The sequence below is a fragment of the Odontesthes bonariensis genome, chromosome 2 (assembly GCF_027942865.1).
Source record: "Odontesthes bonariensis isolate fOdoBon6 chromosome 2, fOdoBon6.hap1, whole genome shotgun sequence".
NCBI lineage: Eukaryota > Metazoa > Chordata > Actinopteri > Atheriniformes > Atherinopsidae > Odontesthes > Odontesthes bonariensis.
In genome coordinates, this window is record NC_134507.1 from 31,053,472 (window position 1) to 31,074,425 (window position 20,954).

Below are 20,954 nucleotides of genomic sequence, written 5' to 3' on the forward strand. Positions count from 1 at the left end.
TGTCGTTTTATGTTGCTGTCATTCCCAACCACTTCCACTCTGTTAGAACGCCACTGACAGCTGACTGTGGAGTGTTTAGCAGCGAGGAAACTTGTTGCACAGGTTGCATCCTATCACGGTACAACGCTGGAGTTCACTGAGCTCCTGAGAGAGAAACATTCTTTCTCAGATGTTTGTAGAAGCAGTCTGCATGCCGAGGTGTTTGGATTTATGCACCTGTGGCCGTGGAAGTGACTGGAACACCTGGATTTAATCATTTGGATGGCTAAGTGAATACTTTTGGTAATATAGTGTACATCAACCCAGTGTAACAATGAAGCTGCACGAACAAAGCTGACCGAAGTTGTATCTTTGGACTGGGTGTCAGTAGAATTAGTTTGGGGGGGATTTTCTGTGAGACTGGCACAGTGTTTTGGAAGAAATGGCAGAGCTCTGCATGCAGGGATATGGAACGAATTGGAAATGCGTAATAATTACAAAATCAGCACAATCTGCATCGGACAGAAGAGTCTCTAAATTCAAAGTTCATACAGGAGGAGGGGTGGAGGTGGCTGGAAGCGGTGAGAGATCTGAAACAACTTCATGAGTGAATGTGACTCTTTGATCTGTGGCATCAGATTATGTTGAGGGTTTATAGTAGCGCTGGGCGAGTTAACAAGTTATAATTTAACGCCGAAAAATATTTTATCGCGCATTAACGCAGGTTTTATTATTTATTTTATTATTGTAAAGGTCTGTTGCTCACAGGCTTTTATTTTGTAAAAGTCTGTTGCCGTCTGCTGCAGAACCAGAAAAGAAAGTAATCGACGGATCCACCAAACCTGGAGAAGGGTACGGAACTTTTACTCGGCCATTTTCATTTTAAAGTTCTTCCAGACGGCGGAGTCGACAGAACCAAAGTCATCTGTAAACACTGCCAAGTTGAATTGTCTTCTCAGCGTAGTAGTTCCAGTCTAAAATATCACTTAAAGGCAAAACACACAACTGATAGTGTCACGCCCACGGGACTCATGTTTTAAGTTTTATGTTTTAGGTTACGTTTTGGTTTTCAGTTCATGTCTTGGTTATGAGTTTTAGTCTTGCCATTGTTTTCCCCCTCACTTCCCGTGCTTGTTCATTAGCTTCACTCACTTCACCTGTGTTTCCCCATCAGCTGCACTCATTCACAATCACTCCAAGCCCTCTATTTAGTTTCCAGTCTCCCCTCTCAGTTTGCCGGATCTTTGCCATACTTACCTGACCTACCTTACCTCCCATGATACCTGTTTTTTTTTTTCCCCCATGATCTTCGTCACCTGCCAAGCTAAGTATTCATTTATCCTATGCCATGCCAAGTTCTTTGTTTATTTTGTCACAGTTAGTTTTTTTAATCCGGCTTAGCCGCGCCTACTGTTTGATTTTTTTGTTTTGTGAAATAAACCAAGTTTTCTTTTGAAAGTTCCGCATCCGTGTCCTACCTCCACCACCCCCACCCTGTCAGATAGCAGCAAGTCATTCAAGGAAACAGACAGTGGAGCGAGGCTTCTACATAAAAACTACAGAAAGATGCTGCTGTTAAAAGTGTGTTTGCACAACAAATGTTATGGCACTTTCATTCATATGGCAGCACATTTAAAATAAAGCTAAATGCTAAAAGCTGTACACTACTTTTGGATTCATTTTTGGATTTTGCTTACAAATGCGATTAATCAGAGCAATCATGTGATTAATTGGATTAAAAATTTAGTCCAGCCCTAGTTTTTAGTTAATCGTGGATCCTGTGACCATCCACCACTGTTGTCCTGAAAAGGAGAGGAAAAAGCTACATTTCCTGAACTCCTTCTCTAGTTTAGGTGCAGACAAAATGAAGCTGAGTCTGCACTTTCTGCCCATATTCATGATATAACTGTAGCTTGAGCAGATTTTGGAGGTGTCCACACCTATTTCCCCAAGGTAACAAGGGATGAAGTTTGTTCAACCACCCAACAAGTGCAATATTTGTACAAATAGCTTCTATATGAATATAGAATACAGCCCCTTATAACCTACTCTGGCTTCATGATATATCTGTACATCCTATTAACACAACAACACATCAATGGATGCAACCTGCCGTCAATGTTAACCAAAGACACGTGAAAGTGGATCGAGTTGCGAGTGAAGCAACTCCAACAGACCGGAAGTGAAACAAACTCGTAAAATGACAAACTAATTTACTCTTAAATCCAACTGTACATCAGCTACATCTTAATGCATAAACAGGACAAATATATACAGACTCCTTAAAGCAGAGAAAGTGCTATCTCCTTCCATAAATCCATCCGTATGTCAGATTTCACAGCGCATCTATTAGGCTTTAAGGCCAACGAGAAAACAGTCCTGGAATTAGACCGGAATAACATCAATAACTTTACTTTACCAAGATTTCTATGTTCTAACAGAGGAAAAGTCTTAACATCACAGATTAGTGTCTCTATAAACTGTTAAAGTAAAGGAGCAGCAGATGTGATGCATCTGCACTTTAAATACAGCTTATTCATGATGCTACTTCATTTGATACACACATATAGCACTGATAAGAATCTATATAACATTTATATATAAAAAAAGAAAAGAGAAGGAACATTTTGAATGTACAGTATTTTGAACTCGGGTAGTTTCAGATTGTAGGATGAAAAGTGGGAGTTTCCACAGTTAAACATCACGGCTGCACAGTCCAGTCTCAGTGGTGGGAAATACTCTTCAGCCTGGATTTGTGTTAGATAAAAGCTTTAGTTATTTTAAAGCAGTACTTCTGTGGAACTGGAAAACCAAGCAGACTGCAGGGCTGAAGAACAGAGGAGCCCAGGGTCGGTTTAAAATCAGCTGAATGTTTCATTGAGCTTAAATCTGCCTGTGGATCTCAGACTTTAACAGAAATAATACAGTTAAGGACTCACATCCTGCTTATTCAGCGTGAGATGAAAGCTGCTAAAAGCAGCAGAACTATTGCATATTTGTCCTGAACTTGAAGCTTTGTCTGAGCCAGAAGATCGGAGCTAACACGACTGGGGGGTGGTTGGAAAGACTTGGGCTGTGTTCGAAACCGCATCCTACATACTACATACTGCATACTTCCATACTACATACTACATACTCATCAATCAGACAGTATGCAGAGCGTTTACCCACAATGCATTTCGCTCCTGCCTGAGCCGAAATCAGCCGGCCTGAAGCTGATTTCCCTTAGGCTCTAAACTCTGTAAACTTTAGCAACATTTGAAACATTTTCAGGCGAGAAAGTAGTCGTTTAGATCCCCAACGTGTTGAAAATCTGACAAAATACCGGCTGTTTACATTTTTGTTCCCACGAATTCGGCGCTACTAAAGATAGCCGCAGCGAGCAACGCACTTCCGGTTATTTTCACAAAATAAAATACCCGTTGCCTTTTATCATAGGGAAAGCCATTACGATACAATCGGTGTTTTTGTTTTGAAAACAGGAAGTGAACCTACCCTCGTTGTAGCTAGCTTGAAACTGCCGTTTTGACAGGAAATGACCATCGGTGACGTCACGTTACGTTGCATCTTGGGTAGTTTGAGTATGAGTAGTAACCTCATGATGCATAACCAACATTTCGGAGAATCTAGTATGCATCCGGGAACTTCTTGCTTACTCAAACTCGCTTACTAACTCAAAAAGTTAGTAGGAGTAGTAGGAGAAGTATGCGGTTTCGAACACAGCCTTAGTCCTAATCCCAGTTTGCTAACTTAAAATGGATTTAGAGATGACAGCGAGGCAGCAGAATACTAAAAGGTGTGAATTCTAAAGTCCCTGAACAGCTGCACCTCTTTGCAAAGCTCTGCTGATGTGTCCGTTCAGCAGGCGCTGCAGTTTTATTACACATGAATGCAGGAATAAAATGCATTTAAAGAATGAAAACAGGGAAATAAAGATAGCAAATATAGTCAAATATGTAGTTGTGCTAGAACATGGTTTCAATGTGACCACAAAAGAAATGAGGAAGTGGTGCAGGCGAGCAAAGTAAACCTCTTCATGTGTGTGGAGATGAAAAGTAGCCTGAACTGATGTGGTGAAGTCTTCTTATCTCTTTCACTGGAGAGTTTCCAGAAGCTTAACCGGCCTCCTGGGTGAGCTTCTCTGGAGAGTCTGTCAGTCTTTCTTCAGCCTAATGCGAGTAAGAGAAGCTCACATGCAGTCCGTTTACGGGGTGCACTATGGGCACGGTTTGCATCTTCGGAAAGTTCTCCGTGGCCAGGGTCCATTTGCAGGTTCCAATCAGTTCCACTGCTAGAGTTTTAAGGATGATCTGAGCCAGTTCTTTCCCCACGCAGCTCCGGACACCGCCGCCGAACGGCACATAGCTGAACCGAGATAACCGGCTCTCGTCCCGCTCCGGGCCGAATCGGTCGGGGTCGAACAGTTCTGGGCTTTGGAAAACCGCCGCAGTCTCATGGGTGTCCCGGATGCTGTACATTACACTCCAGCCTTTAGGGATCTGATAGCCCTGCAAAAAGAAGGGAAATTCATCGTCATTCCAAAGAATATTTAATGCAAAAATCACTTAAATCTAACAATTTATTGGAAACAGTCCGAAAACAATGAATCTAATTCAATAAAAAAAATGTGATTAAATTTTACAATCTTTTTTCAAGATCCAATGACTTTTATTGGCAGCAGGTCAGTAACAAGACTGGGTATAAAACGAGCACCCCAAAGAAGTTAAAGGTTCAGTTAACAGACGTGAAAAATCCCCCAAAAAGGATTGTTTAGCTAACGTTGTACGATAGCTGAATGTTTGTTAGTTGTTTGTTAGCTTGGACCAAGTGGGGGAGCCTGTGAAGAGCTTGTAAAGAACAACAAAGTATGAAGAAACATGGTGAAACGCTCAGACACCAGCTGTGTAGGGCTGTAGCGATACACTAATCTCACGATACGATTCAATACACTTATATCATTTTCTGGGGGGAAAAAAGGGACTATGGCTGTGTTCGAAACCGCATACTATTCATACTACTCATACTACTCATACTACTCCTACTAACTTTTTGAGTTAGTATGCGAGTTTGAGTAAGCGAGAAGTTCCCGGATGCATACTAGATTCTCCGAAATGTTGGGTATGCATCATGAGGTTACTACTCATACTCAAACTACCCAAGATGCAACGTAACGTGACGTCGCCGATCGTCATTTCCTGTCAAAACGGCAGTTTCAAGCTAGCTACAACAAGGGTAGGTTCACTTCCTGTTTTCAAAACAAAAGCCCCAAATGTATCGTAATGGCTTTCCCTGTGATAAAAGGCAACGGGTATTTTACTTTGTGAAAATAACCGGAAGTGCGTTGTGCACTGCGGCTAGCTTTAGTAGCGCCGAATTCGTGGGAACAAAATTGTAAATAGCCGGTATTTTGTCAGATTTTCAACACGTAGGGGATCTAAACGACTACTTTCTCACCTGAAAATGTTTCAAATGTTGCTAAAGTTTACAGATTTTAGAGCTTAAGCGAAATCAGCTTCAGGCCGGCTGATTTCGGCTTGGGCAGGAGCGAAATGCATTGTGGGTAAACGCTCTGCATACTGTCTGATTGATGAGTATGTAGTATGGAAGTATGTAGTATGTAGTATGTGGTTTGGAACACAGCCAGTTTGATTTGACATGAATCGTCTCTGATTGGACCGGTGGTTCGACCTTTGAACCGGAAGGACAACAGAAACTAAACAAACGAACACAAACGTGAGAGCTGTGTACTTTATACAACATTTTATTCATTAATTTATCACTATAATGTGACCCCCTGGCATTGTATTGTATTACCTTAATGCTCTGTGTTTTCACTAATTGTAACGTCTGACTTTTCAATAAAGTTTGCTTTAAAAAAAAATTTAATAATTTTTTTTTTATAAACGATACATTACCGGGAAACGAAATATCGATATATATCGCAGTATCGATAAAATTGCTCAGCCCTACATCTGTGCCACACAATTTTCACCATAAATGAACAATTTAGTTTCATTCCACGGAAAAAAACAAGCAGATCTTTTGTCTTTCCTCCACGGAGCAAAGCTACAGGACCAACAACAGCACCAACACAACCAAGAGGAGCCGACACTTCAGATTGTTCCACTTTTGAGAATAGCCCCCAAGTAGCAGCAAAATGCTACGGCGTGTAGAACTCTGCAAAGCACCAACGTGGAGTATCCACAGGTAGTTTTTCACAGGTGAAGCTGGGGGAAAACTTCGGCTAAAAGTTTGGTCACTTAAAAAATGTTTCCAAATGTAAAACTGCAGCACATTTGTGGATTCCGTCACTGTGGATCATTATATCATCAAAAGAGCCAAATTACTACATATAAGGACGATGTTGGAGGCTAGTGTTGAATGTCGGTGATGTTCAGGCCCTCGAGCATCACGGCACCAACAAACTGAAGTTAAGACTCTGCTGTGCAAAAAGAAAAGGGAGCTAAATTAAGATGAAGAATGAGGGCAAGTGGAAACTGTCCTGTTGTCTGACCAATCAGGATTGGAGGTTTTGTTTGGAAATCATGGACACTGCATCCATCCACAGCTCTAAGCCGGCATCACTGATGATCTTCCTCAGATGACACGGGCAAGCATCACCATGGTGACACAGATGGTCACTGATAGACGCGTGTTTTTGGAGCATCATATGCTGCCATCTAGATATATCTTTCATGGAAGGTTTTGTGCATTTGAGCCATAACACATAACACTTATTCTGCACTTATTACAGCAGACCGGCTGCTAAACGGGTCAGATCCGCGATCCGCTGAAAGCATCAGGAGCTTCATGAAATTAAAAGTGACAAAAGAGGCTGTAATGAGCTGCGGAGAAGCAGAAATCCCACCGAATACTGAGTAAAGCGGCAAATATTCTGACATCACTCTTCCCTTTCACACTTTGACTGTGAATATCAACGTGGCTGCCGTTAAATTAAAAAAGGAAAGGAAACAAATGATCTTTTTAATGTTTGATATCTTGTCTTTTAATTAGGGCTGGGCAACGATTAATATGTTTAATCTAATTAATCACATGATTTCCCTGATTAATCACATTTGTACGCAAAATCCCTAAAAATGAATCCAAAAGTAGTGTATAGCTTTTAGCATTTAGTTTTATTTTAAATGTGCTGCCATATGAATGAAAGTGCCATAACATTTGTTGTGCAAACACACTTTTAACATCAGCATCTTTCTGTAGTTTTTATGTAGAAGCCTCGCTCCACTGTCTGTTTCCTTGAATGACTTGCTGCTATCAGTTGTGTGTTTTGCCTTTAAGTGATATTTTAGACTGGAACTACTACGCTGAGAAGACAATTCAACTTGGCAGTGTTTACAGATGACTTTGGTTCTGTCGACTCCGCCGTCTGGAAGAACTTTAAAATGAAAATGGCCGAGTAAAAGTTCCGTACCCTTCTCCATGTTTGGTGGATCCGCAGATTACTTTCTTTTCCGGTTCTGCAGCAGACAGCAACAGACTTTTACAAAATAAAAGCCTGTGAGCAACAGACCTTTACAAAATAAAAGCCTGTGAGCAACAGACTTTTACAATAATAAAAGCCTGTGAGCAGCAGACTTTTACAATAATAAAAATATATAATAAAACAGGGGTGGTCCGTAGCGTTCAGCTGGCCCCGGTTGGAGTCCCGTATCGGATGGCCCTGTGCTGTGTGTTGTTCCCCCTCTCTCTGTGCCCTGCTTCCTGTTTCTATGAACTTTCCTATCCATTAAAGGCACAAAAGCCCCCCCAAAAAAGTAAAAAAAATTTAAATTCATTTATTATTTTTTTTAAATAAATAAAAATACTAAAACATGCGTTAATGCGCGATAAAATATTTATCGACGTTAAATAATTAACGAGTTAATACGATAATAACGAGTTAACTCACCCAGCTCTACTTTGAATCATTTCCAGTTAAATGCAGGGTTGGAAAGCTTCACATCATTCCATTATAGAAGCAAACGGAGGAGAAAAAAAGCTTTCTTTAATCGTCTAATGTTGGATTTTTTTAAAGTTCTGGCTTCACTTTAAAAGCTGCATCTCTTAGAAAAACATCTTCATTTTGTTTTCACTTCTCGTTTCCCGCTTTTATTCATTAATCCGGACTTCTTTGTGACCTAATCCCAGTTATTTCTGCAGGTTTAGGATTCGGCTGAATGAGACGACCTAATGACATGTTCAATACCGCGACAACTTTTCAGCTGTGGGGATTTATAGCGTGATAAATCGGCATATAGATGACATTGTGCCCACTACAATAGTATTTTGTTAAGTCTTCTGCGATCTCTTTGAACTTCCCTTGTCCGTTTGCAAAAAAGGCAGAAAATTGGGGGCAAATTGAGGGCAAGAAGGGTGATTTAAGGACAAGAAAGAAGGCCGTGTGAGGGCTGTTGCCCAGCAAAGGCCAGGCTAATCCTACATGAGCATGCTTTTGACCATTAAAGTGCAGCCAGGCATGCTTCACGACAAATGGATAAAAGCAAGATTTAGTTTGGTATTAGGCTCTCTATGATGTCGACTCATCTTGAAATGGAATAAATTAACTCGCACACTCCCTCATTCATGAGTGATTCTCCGTGGTCTGTTACTTTTGAATGACTCCCTGCACTGAAATGAGTACGGTCAATAGGCAGTGGTTTTTAGTTTGGCGAATTCTTAAAAAAGATATCGATCAATTAATCACATGGATGCTTTTAACACACAGAACCACTCGTTGTTTTAACTCAGTGGGAAACACAGGTTGATAAGTTCTGTTTCTAAAGAAAAAACATGGCTGACGATCACTCGGCACAAAGGAGTCGAGCTGCAGTTCGAGTTCAGTCAAAATCTGAGAATGCGGGCATGGGAAGGGAATGAAGGAAGTAACGCCACAAGGCGGTCGACTGTTTGAAAAGACAGTCACAGACGTCGTCTTTAAGTCACTTTAACGGTGATTCTGAGGCTGCGGTTATAAAATCAGGATTTTATTAGAGCAGAGCGACGGTCTGGGAATTATTTAAGTGACACATTAATGTGTTAACGGGTTGATTTTCAGTCCCAGTTTCTGACGTGTTTAGCTATCTGACATAATACATTTTTGGACATTTGGCTGTATTAATATTTACTTTACTGTAATAATGCAGCCTGTGTGGAGCACCTCGGCCTGTTTGAGTTTAGTGACGGCAGCTCTGCTGAACTCTAAATGTTCCAGCTGCTGCTCGTCTTTCTTAAGCGTGGCACCTACCCCACATAGAAAGAGAATTCATGTGAATTCCTTTTGTGGCTGATGCAAATATTTAAAACTATTTCCCAAAGTGTACAAGAAAAAAAGGAGACTTGAACTTACATCGAGCTCGAACGTCTGCAGGGCCGTGCGGTAGCCGCCGGACACTGGTGGAAGGACGCGCAGCACCTCTTTGATGACGCAGTCGACGTAGCGCAGCTTGCTCAGCTTGTCCAGGCTCAGGTGTGGGACGTGGGACTGCGAGCGTGGAAAACCCTCGTCTGCGCTCTGAGGCTCGCCGGTCAGCAGGCAGGTCGTCTCCTGCTCCTTTTCGGAGGCGATGCAAGGCCGGCCGCGACCGTGGTTCGATTCGAGGTCGAGGCCCTCGGCCTCCAGCTCCACCCGGGCCCTCTCCACCACCGCCGGGTGGCGAAGGAGCTGCAGAACCAGGGATGTGGAGGCGCTGGCTGTGGTGGAGTGAGCGGCAAAGATCAGCTCCACTGCTGTCTCCTGAAACATCAAAAGGTGGATAAATGATTTCACATCCTGCACTCTAAGAAATAGGGGTACAGTACGAGTCCTTTTTTGTCCCCTGAGATACAATCTATACTAATGTACCCCCAAGGGTTAATTATTGGACCTAAAGGTACCTATATGTTCCTTTTGGACCCTCAAAAAGGTACATATACTGAAAAAAATCTAAATCTTACCAAGTATATTTTTCTCATTGAGTATCTCATTACACTTGATATAAGACACAATTGCCTAACAAGTACATTACATTACATTACACTACACTTAGCTGACGCTTTTTATCCAAAGCAACTTACATCTATTTAGATACAGGGTATTGGTTACAGGCCCTGGAGCAATGTGGGATTAGGTGCCTTGCTCAAGGGCACTTCAGCCATGAATAGAGGTGTAGGGAGAGGTAATGGTGGGACTTGAACTTACAACCCCCTGATCTTAAGTCCGCCTCCCTAACCACTAGGCCACAGCTTCCCACGTACCGCGTCCCACAAGTACCATTTCAGCCAGATATAGGGACTTGTTTTAATACAATACATCTTGAATATCTTGTTAAGTGAAAAAATCATGAAAACATCTTGTTTTGATTCATATATCACATAAAACAAGCTTTTTTTTTTCATTTCAAGAGTTATTTTAGCTAATTTCAAGATCACTTTTAACTCAAAAGTCCTAAATGTCACATTTTATTTGAAAAAATCTTGACAAGCCGATCTTCACTAGTTCCATTGGCAGATTTGTTTTGCTTATTTCAAGCAAAAACGTCTTGTATTTGTTGTTTTTTTACTTATTTTTGGAGGGGCATTTTTTCCAGTGTATATGTCCTCAAGTGGTAAAATGTACATATATGTACCTTTTTTTCCTACATGCTGAGGTACAATAAACAGTCTGTGTTAGGCTACTTCAGTATAAGGGTACAAAATTGCCACCAGAGGTACAAGATTGGTCTTTCTAAGGTACAAACCACAAGGGTACAAAACTATACCTTCCGAGGGTACTGCCCCAGTGACAAGCCATCGTACCCCTAAAGGTACAATTCTGTACTTTACTTTCTGAGAGTGTGTTATCTTTATCTGAACATTAAAGTTATGAAGACAAACATTTTCTCTTGGCATAGACCTGTAATGCATTTCCACAATGATCACATGGGATCAGGTAACATCATCCAGATAATCGCCTCATCTGACAAACCTTTGCTAAACAGCTCAATGAAGCTTTGCTTTAATCCCATGTGCTTTGTAATATCTGCACAGAACAGGATAAACGTGTAAAGATGATAATTATCTTGTTTTTTAGGTCTTCTGCCCGGACATGACAAGTTAAATTAGGCTTGAACTCAACGGTGGGTTAAATTAGGCTTGAACTCAACCGCGGGTTAAATTAGGCCTGAACTCAACCGCAGGTTAACTTAGGCCTGAAATCAACCGCGGGTTAAATTAGGCTTAAACTCAACCGCGGGTTAAATTAGGCCTGAACTCAACCGTGGGTTAAATTAGGCCTGAACTCAACCGCGGGTTCAATTAGGCTTAAACTCAACCGTGGGTTAAATTAGGCCTGAACACAACCGTGGGTTAAATTGGGCCTGAACTCAACCGCAGGTTAAATTAGGCTTAAACTCAACCGTGGGTTAAATTAGGCTTAAACTCAACCGCGGGTTAAATTAGGCTTGAACTCAACCGTGGGTTAAATTGGGCCTGAACTCAACCGTGGGTTAAATTGGGCCTGAACTCAACCGCGGGTTAAATTAGGCTTAAACTCAACCGTGAGTTAAATTAGGCCTGAACTCAACCGTGGGTTAAATTGGGCCTGAACTCAACCGTGGGTTAAATTAGGTCTGAACTGCACAGCGGGTTAAATTAGGCTTAAACTCAACCGTGGGTTAAATTAGGCTTAAACTCAACCGCGGGTTAAATTAGGCTTGAACTCAACGGTGGGTTAAATTATGCTTGAACTCAACCGCGGATTAATTAGGCCTGAACTCAACCGCAGGTTAACTTAGGCCTGAAATCAACCGCGGGTTAAATTAGGCTTAAACTCAACCGCGGGTCAAATTAGGCCTGAACTCAACCGCGGGTTAAATTAGGCCTGAACTCAACCGTGGGTTAAATTAGGCCTGAACTCAACCGCGGGTTAAATTAGGCTTAAACTCAACCGTGGGTTAAATTAGATCTGAACTCAACCATGGGTTAAATTGGGCCTGAACTCAACCGCGGGTTAAATAAGGCTTAAACTCAACAGCGGGTTAAATTAGGCCTGAACTGCACAGCGGGTTAAATTAGGCTTAAACTCAACCGCGGGTTAAATTGGGCCTGAAATCAACCGCGGGTTAAATTAGGCCTGAACTCAACCGCGGGTTAAATTAGGCCTGAACTCAACCGTGGGTTAAATTAGCCCTGAACTCAACCGCGGGTTAAATTAGGCTTAAACTCAACCGCGGGTTAAATTAGGCCTGAACTCAACCGTAGGTTAAATTAGGCTTAAACTCAACCGTGGGTTAAATTAGGCTTAAACTCAACCGCGGGTTAAATTAGACCTGAACTCAACCGTGGGTTAAATTAGGCCTGAACTCAACCGTGGGTTAAATTAGGCCTGAACTCAACCGTGGGTTAAATTGGGCCTGAACTCAACCGCGGGTTAAATTGGGCCTGAAATCAACCGCGGGTTAAATTAGGCCTGAACTCAACAGCGGGTTAAATTAGGCCTGAACTGCACAGCGGGTTAAATTAGGCTTAAACTCAACCGCAGGTTAAATTGGGCCTGAAATCAACCGCGGGTTAAATTAGGCCTGAACTCAACCGCGGGTTAAATTAGGCCTGAACTCAACCGCGGGTTAAATTAGGCCTGAACTCAACCGTGGGTTAAATTAGCCCTGAACTCAACCGCGGGTTAAATTAGGCTTAAACTCAACCGTGGGTTAAATTAGGCTTAAACTCAACCGCGGGTTAAATTAGGCTTGAACTCAACGGTGGGTTAAATTAGGCTTGAACTCAACCGCGGGTTAAATTAGGCCTGAACTCAACCGCAGGTTAACTTAGGCCTGAAATCAACCGCGGGTTAAATTAGGCTTAAACTCAACCGCGGTTTAAATTAGGCCTGAACTCAACCGCGGGTTAAATTAGGCCTGAACTCAACCGTGGGTTAAATTAGGGCTGAACTCAACCGCGGGTTAAATTAGGCTTAAACTCAACCGCGGGTTAAATTGGGCCTGAAATCAACCGCGGGTTAAATTAGGCCTGAACTCAACAGCGGGTTAAATTAGGCCTGAACTGCACAGCGGGTTAAATTAGGCTTAAACTCAACCGCGGGTTAAATTAGGCTTAAACTCAACCGCGGATTAAATTAGGCCTGAAATCAACCGCGGGTTAAATTAGGCCTGAACTCAACCGCGGGTTAAATTAGGCCTGAACTCAACCGTGGGTTGAATTAGGCTTAAACTCAACCGCGGGTTAAATTAGGCTTAAACTCAACAGTGGGTTAAATTAGTCCTGAACTCAACCGCGGGTTAAATTAGGCTTAAACTCAACCGTGGGTTAAATTAGGCTTAAACTCAACCGCGGGTTAAATTAGGCTTGAACTCAACGGTGGGTTAAATTAGGCTTGAACTCAACCGCGGGTTAAATTAGGCCTGAACTCAACCGCAGGTTAACTTAGGCCTGAAATCAACCGCGGGTTAAATTAGGCTTAAACTCAACCGCGGGTTAAATTAGGCCTGAACTCAACCATGGGTTAAATTAGCCCTGAACTCAACCGTGGGTTAAATTAGGCTTAAACTCAACCGTGGGTTAAATTGGGCCTGAACTCAACCGCGGGTTAAATTAGGCTTAAACTCAACCGTGGGTTAAATTAGGCTTAAACTCAACCGCGGGTTAAATTAGGCTTGAACTCAACGGTGGGTTAAATTAGGCTTGAACTCAACCGCGGGTTAAATTAGGCCTGAACTCAACCGCAGGTTAACTTAGGCCTGAAATCAACCGCGGGTTAAATTAGGCTTAAACTCAACCGCGGTTTAAATTAGGCCTGAACTCAACCGCGGGTTAAATTAGGCCTGAACTCAACCGTGGGTTAAATTAGGGCTGAACTCAACCGCGGGTTAAATTAGGCTTAAACTCAACCGCGGGTTAAATTGGGCCTGAAATCAACCGCGGGTTAAATTAGGCCTGAACTCAACAGCGGGTTAAATTGGGCCTGAACTGCACAGCGGGTTAAATTAGGCTTAAACTCAACCGCGGGTTAAATTAGGCTTAAACTCAATCGCGGATTAAATTGGGCCTGAAATCAACCGCGGGTTAAATTAGGCCTGAACTCAACCGCGGGTTAAATTAGGCCTGAACTCAACCGCGGGTTAAATTAGGCTTAAACTCAACCGCGGGTTAAATTAGGCTTAAACTCAACCGTGGGTTAAATTAGTCCTGAACTCAACCGCGGGTTAAATTAGGCTTAAACTCAACCGTGGGTTAAATTAGGCTTAAACTCAACCGCGGGTTAAATTAGGCTTGAACTCAACGGTGGGTTAAATTAGGCTTGAACTCAACCGCGGGTTAAATTAGGCCTGAACTCAACCGCAGGTTAACTTAGGCCTGAAATCAACCACGGGTTAAATTAGGCTTAAACTCAACCGCGGGTTAAATTAGGCCTGAACTCAACCGCGGGTTAAATTAGGCTTAAACTCAACCGCGGATTAAATTAGGCCTGAAATCAACCGCGGGTTAAATTAGGCCTGAACTCAACCGCGGGTTAAATTAGGCCTGAACTCAACCGTGGGTTGAATTAGGCTTAAACTCAACCGCGGGTTAAATTAGGCTTAAACTCAACCGTGGGTTAAATTAGTCCTGAACTCAACCGCGGGTTAAATTAGGCTTAAACTCAACCGTGGGTTAAATTAGGCTTAAACTCAACCGCGGGTTAAATTAGGCTTGAACTCAACGGTGGGTTAAATTAGGCTTGAACTCAACCGCGGGTTAAATTAGGCCTGAACTCAACCGCAGGTTAACTTAGGCCTGAAATCAACCACGGGTTAAATTAGGCTTAAACTCAACCGCGGGTTAAATTAGGCCTGAACTCAACCGCGGATTAAATTAGGCCTGAACTCAACCGCGGGTTAAATTAGGTCTGAACTCAACCGCGGGTTAAATTAGGTCTGAACTCAACCGTGGGTTAAATTAGGCCTGAATCCAACTCTAGGTTTTGTTGTTGCATGTGTCGTAACTCGGCATGTGAGGCTCGCTCTGCCTTCCCTGCATTTCTGACATCACGGCTCCTACCTTAAGCTCCTGGATGCTGAGCTGATGCCCGACTTCCTTGGCGCTGGACAGCATGTAGTCAAAGGCATCGTAATGTTCGCTCTCCGCGTGCTGCCGCTCCATCTTCTCCTCGATGATTTTCTCCATGTTGGCATGCAGGATTTCTCTGGCTTTTATCCCCTGCAGGGAGGAAGGAATTTGTGTGAGAATAGACCCAGAAGTCAGCTTGTTCTGCTGTGTTATTAGAGCAGAAACTGATCCTAGGATCCAAAACGGGTGAAATACACTCTCAGAAAATAAAGTACAGAATTGTACCTTTAGGGGTACGATGGCTTGTCACTGGGGCAGTGCCCTCGGAAGGTATAGTTTTGTACCCTTGTGGTTTGTACCTTAGAGAAACCAATCTTTGTACAAGAGCAATTTTGTACCCTTATACTGAAGTAGCTTAACACAGACTGTCTATTGTACCCCAGCATGTAGAAAAAAATGTACATATATGTACCCTTTGGACCCTCAAAAAGGAACATATATGTACCTTTTGGTCCAATAATTAACCCTAGGGGGTACATTAGTATAGATTGTACCTCAGGGGACAAAAAGGACTCGTACTGTGCCCCTATTTCTGAAAGTGTACTGGCTTGTCTATAAAAGCTGGTCGACCTACCTTTCTCAGGCCGCTGAGTGGAGCATCTATGGGCAGCGAGAAGAGGTTGTTCATCAGCTGCTCGAAGATCTTGGTCAGATAAACTATCCGCTCTTCTCCAGCTGCAAACCCAGCAGGACCTTGACAGCGATGCGGAACGTCAAGGACTTGGCGGCGCTGTACACGTCGATAGCGCCCGGCGCGGAGCACCACTTGGCGACTTCAGACTTGATGACGTCCTGCAGCCGGGGCAGGTAGAACTCCAGAGCCCCCCGGCTAAACACTTTGGCCAGGATCTTGAAAGAGTTGAGGACACAAAGAGAGAGGAGTCGTAAAAAGTTATGACCTGGCACATGGCAATCAATACCTCTGAGTGTGTGTGGGGGGGGGGGGGGGGGGGGGGGGGGGGGGGGGTGGGGATGGTGGGGGTCTCGTAGATTACAGCAGGATAGAGTAAAAGGAAAGCAACGCTGGGCTCCAACTCTGTGCAGAGAGCCATAAACGCACCTCAGCACCACCTCCTCACCTTTCTCTTCTTCTTGTGGAGGTCTCCGATGGAATTGACCAGGGTGTTGGGCCCCAGGATGATGCGGGTGCTCTGGGGCCACTGCGTGCACACCAGGCTGTGCTCCCCCAGCAGGATCTTACGGATGTTGTCCGCACCCGTCACCCGGACGACGGGCTTCCCCAGGAGGTGGGTCTTAAACACATTGCCGTGGCGTTCTCTGCGCGAGATGTGGAAGTTTGAACCCTGCAGAGGGAAAAAGGAATTCTGTCAGGAGAGCTAGATCTGGAGTTTTGTGCTATTACTGTATGCCGGATTTCTTGTTCCAATTCTTTTATACCTCGGTAATTACTCTCACAGATTGTCGGCTTTTGCTTGTTTCAATCTTATCTAAAAAAAAGTCAGGACAGATGGGTAAATTCTGTCCTCCACTTGTCCAGTTTCATGAGATTTTATTCTTTAACAGGTGGAGACGACCTTAAGTGAGTGCATCTTTATATATACATTTTTTTGCATATTAGTGGAAGTTTTTTTTTTTTATGCCTAAAAGTTTACATTTACATTTTCATATTCAAATCTTAAAGCTAATCAATAAAAGCAACAAAACAGGATAATATCAAACTATTTCAAACTGATAAACATCTTGTTTAATGAACGTATTTGTGATTCAAAAGTTTGAAAGAAGAAAGATACCAGTTAAAAGCTGTGTTTGTTATTGATTTGAGTTGATTAATAGGAATGATTTGGGTTTTTATGCAAAAAAGGACGGTTAAGTGGAAAAGTCTTGATCCCAAAGCTCTTCTTTGGATGTGGGCTACCTTTTGTTGCGTTCTCTGCCAACATGATCCCACACTGCTTCAGTAATGTTGAGCTCCGGGCTCTGGGGAGGATTCATCCCTCCATCAGACCTGCTGCCACTGATTTTCAGTCCACTTCTTGTGTCCTTTGGCACAGCTCAGCCTTTTCTCCCTGTTTCCCTTCCTTAAGAACGGCTTCTTGACAGCCACCCTTCCATGGAGCCCAATTCTGATGAGGCTTGGGCCAACAGCAGATGGATCAGCTGAAGGTCCAGATGCATCTCTCAGCTCCTGTGTCAGGTCTTTGCTGGATTTTTTCCTCTTTCTTAAGGACATCACTTTCAGATCCTGTTCATCTGCTGGAGATAGTTCTTTAGGCCTGACACTTCTTCTTTTTGTCCTCCACTTGTCCAGTTTCCTCAATGTTTTAAGGACACACTGCACACCATGCTGAGATATGCCAAGTTTTCAGCTAACAGCTCTTTGGGAATCACCTTGTTGCTGCAGAAATCCTGTTTTCTGTCTGTCAGACTGTGTTATCTTTGCTGTTTTTCACAGATGCAGCTAAAGAAATGGAACAAATCTTAATTCCAGTCTAAAACCCACAAGAGCTTCTAGATTAATCATTTCTGGTGGCATAAAACAGTTTATTCATTTAATTTATAGTCATTGTTCCATAATTAGTCCATTAGATTATATCTTATCTTCCTTTTTTAAGCTTTAAATTGAATCTTATTTACTTTTCTTGATGTTGAATAACATATAATTCTTATTGTCTGTTTTTTTACCTGCTTTTTTTCTTTTAGACGTGATAACATTCATTATTTGGAATTAGGATTTTTTTTTAAACTGAATTTCATATATTAATTTGACTCTTTTGGTAACTGAAAGCAGTTTTAACGTAAATGTTCAACAAAGTTGAAACTATGAAGCTGTTTTTCACAGATGCAGCCTAAAGAAATGGGAACAAATGATGTGTCTCTGTGACAGGCTGCTGGGAACAAAGTGCCTAAAGATCCAGTTTAAAATGGCTTCTTTGCTAAGTTGTCTGTTCTGTGTGGACACAACACTGGTTCATCCCTTGAGTTAGGAGCCTTTTTCCTGCCTGAATGGTTCATAGCTCAGAGTTAAGTGGCTTAACAAAGAAAAACTGGACTGAAGATGAGTGAAAAAGCAGAAAAATGTCCAAAGAGAAACTCTGAAAGACCTTCAGGAAGCTGAAGAACTATCAGGACACTTTAAAGGTTACAGAAAGTCTGGCTGCTTGGAAGGAAACAGGAAGAAAGGAGAGCTGGATCTGGAGTTTTGTACAGTTACTGTATGCCGGATTTCTTGTTCCAATTGTTTTATACCTCAGTAATTACTCTCACAGATTGTCGGCTTTTGCTTGTTTCAATCTTATCTAAAAAAAAAAAAAGTTGGGACAGATGTGTAAATTCTGTCCTCCACTTGTCCAGTTTCATGAGATTTTTTTTAACAGGCAAAAACGACCTTAAGTGAGTGCATCTTTATTTTTTTTTTATTATTTCTAAAAGTTTACATTTACATTTTCTTATTCAAATCTTTATGTGAATCAATAAAAGCTACGAAAACAAGATAATATCCAAAGAAAAACCTTTGAAAGACTTTCAGAAAGCTGGAGAACTATTGATCAAGACCACTTTAAAAGATTACAAGCAATTCTGGCTGCTTGGGGCCAAATAAAGCAAAGAAATGAGGGCTGAACCAGGACTTTACTCTAATAAGTTTGGCCTGTTATAGCAGCAAGTTCTTCCCCACTTTAACAATACAAATCTATGCAGAAACAGGTCGGTGCTGCGCAGCTCAAATGAGACTTTTGTTCAGGAGAACATTTTTTTCATATCGGCGACAATCAAATCCCATTCCAGGTTTTCTGTCTGTGCTCGGAGGGAAAGGATGGACGGTTGGAGGGAAAGAGTTTAAGGGATGAGGGCGCGCATTCCTCGCCGAGGGAGGGAGGGAGAAAGAGGAGGAAGAATTGAACAGAAAACGTCTGTTTTTGCGCCCCAAGAAGGAATTAACTCACCGAGCATCAAGTCCGCACACGTCGCATTAACAACAGAACTCAGTCTGAACAAGAATCCGCGCGAGCTGCTGGAAGATTCCAGATACATTATCAATATTTGGTCATGTCTGAACCCCCCTGCAGCGCTGCACGGTTTAAAATCCCTCATTTTATATCCATTCTGGCTCAACAGAAGTGAGGATCTACTGTAAAACAAACCAAACACACAGACGCGCGGGGAGTCACCAGCATTTAGGAACGCTTGTAAAAAGAAAATAAAGCCAAACACGCACCTGGAACAGCCAGTGGAAGGTCTCCCCGACCAGCGGCCAGCCCATGGAGCCCTTGGGCAGCGGCAGGCTGCTCTCCCTGTCCCGGGTCAGGCTCCAGCGGAGGCTCCACAGCTGACGGGTCAACGCCAGCAGCAGCAGCGCCGTCAGCACCGATGTGAGCGCCGTGGCCAAGGCCGACAGCACCCCGAACTGAGCCAGGTGGAACATCTCCTTCCCAGCATCCACCTGCGTCTGTGCGCGTGAAACCGTGTCCGTGGCCGGCGGAGCGCGAAGATTCTCCCGTCCGAATTTCTTCTCCTCCTTTTCCCCTGCTTTCTCCTTGTGTCTTGTTAAATCTAGAACAAGTAGAAAGAAGGCGTGTTTGCTCAGTGTGAGAAGCTCAAACTTTTCCTGGAGCAGGAAAACGCGAGAGGACCAAATCAGAAAAGATAGAATGTGTATTTAAGTGGAGCAAATGGACTGATCCCAGCCACCTGATTCACGCACGCGGGGGATGCTGCACAGCATGGAATTTTGTCCAATAAATGTTCAACTCAAATCCAACAAATAGAAGAATATGTTTCTTATAGTTTAAAATCACGCCATCAACGGATTTGTGAGTGTTTGCGCAGGCGGACGCGCCTTTTAAAGGGAATAAAACAGCCATCAGACCGGATGGATGCGCCTGCACACATTTGTTTCACTCCGGTGACCAGGAGAAACATGCTTCTCCTCTGGGAGGAAACTCCCTTTCATTCTGCTGTCGCAGCTCCTCCGAAAATCAGGAGAAGCTGTCAAGTATTCCAAATAGTTTTACAGGTTTGCATGCGCCGGCTTGTCTATTAGGTTCTGCGCCTTTATAGGTACAGTTCAGGGGGCTCTGCCACCCCCCGGGCGGCCCCGGCTTTATAGAGCAATAGCAATAAATCGTTTTTTTTTTTTTTTTTTTTTTAAAGAAGGAGCCAAAAGAAGAAAGAGGGATTTGAATACAGTAGACTGGAGTACGGAGCAGATTATCAGAGATGGAAGGAAGCGACTTGGGAGCAGATGAGTGCAGAAAGTTGAGCAGATTAGTCATTTATTCCCCCAGCTGGGAATGAAAAGCAGAATCTGCAGCTTAAATCAGGAGAGTTCGCCTACCTGCGACCAGCTTCTCCTCAGCGGTGTCAGAAATCCGTTTGGCTGTGAGGAAAGTTCCTTTTTTCCGCCTTCTGTGCCAAACCGGTGACTATTCCTTCACAGAAAGGGAGCTGCAGGGGGTTTTATAGAAAGGGCAGCGCGACATGATCCACCTTCAGCGGGTGACGTTGGTCTGAATATGTTAACAAGGCTCGTTCATTCAGAGCGCGGAGCGGAGTGAGGACAGAAGTGGAAAAAAAGAAAACGTTTGGAGATCAGAGCGGTGCGCACCGAGGGAGACACCAGGAGAGGGAGAGGGGCCGTGCGCGCGCGCGCGCGTGTGTGTAGGAAACCAAAGAGAGAAGCTGCGAAAACTCAGGTAACCAATCGGCTGGGAGTTTGGCTCAGGTTTAAGAGTTCAAGCTGCAGCTTCAGTTCTCCGCATCCGGGCGCTCTGCGCCGGGGAGAAGCGCTTCCAGTTAGACCGATTTCACCTTCAGTTCTGATTATAAATCAAGTTCCGTTCACCCTGGAAACGTGGAAAAATGGAGATGTTCAACAATACAATTAAAATATATCGAATCAACAGTTGTACGTTTTTTTATGTGACTTTTGAATGTAG

General features: G+C 43.2%; 1 protein-coding gene across 1 annotated transcript; it reads right to left on the reverse strand.

Annotated features, from left to right (window-relative positions):
• Positions 1–2,209: 2,209 nt before the first annotated feature.
• cyp26c1 (cytochrome P450, family 26, subfamily C, polypeptide 1) lies at positions 2,210–20,512 on the reverse strand. Its single transcript, XM_075485494.1, is given in 8 exon segments — positions 2,210–4,487; positions 9,326–9,712; positions 14,992–15,150; positions 15,635–15,732; positions 15,735–15,909; positions 16,140–16,364; positions 19,235–19,569; positions 20,354–20,512. Coding segments are annotated over 7 exon segments (1,590 nt in total). The 5' UTR covers positions 19,442–19,569; positions 20,354–20,512; the 3' UTR covers positions 2,210–4,148.
• Between the last annotated feature and the right edge of the window lie 442 nt (positions 20,513–20,954).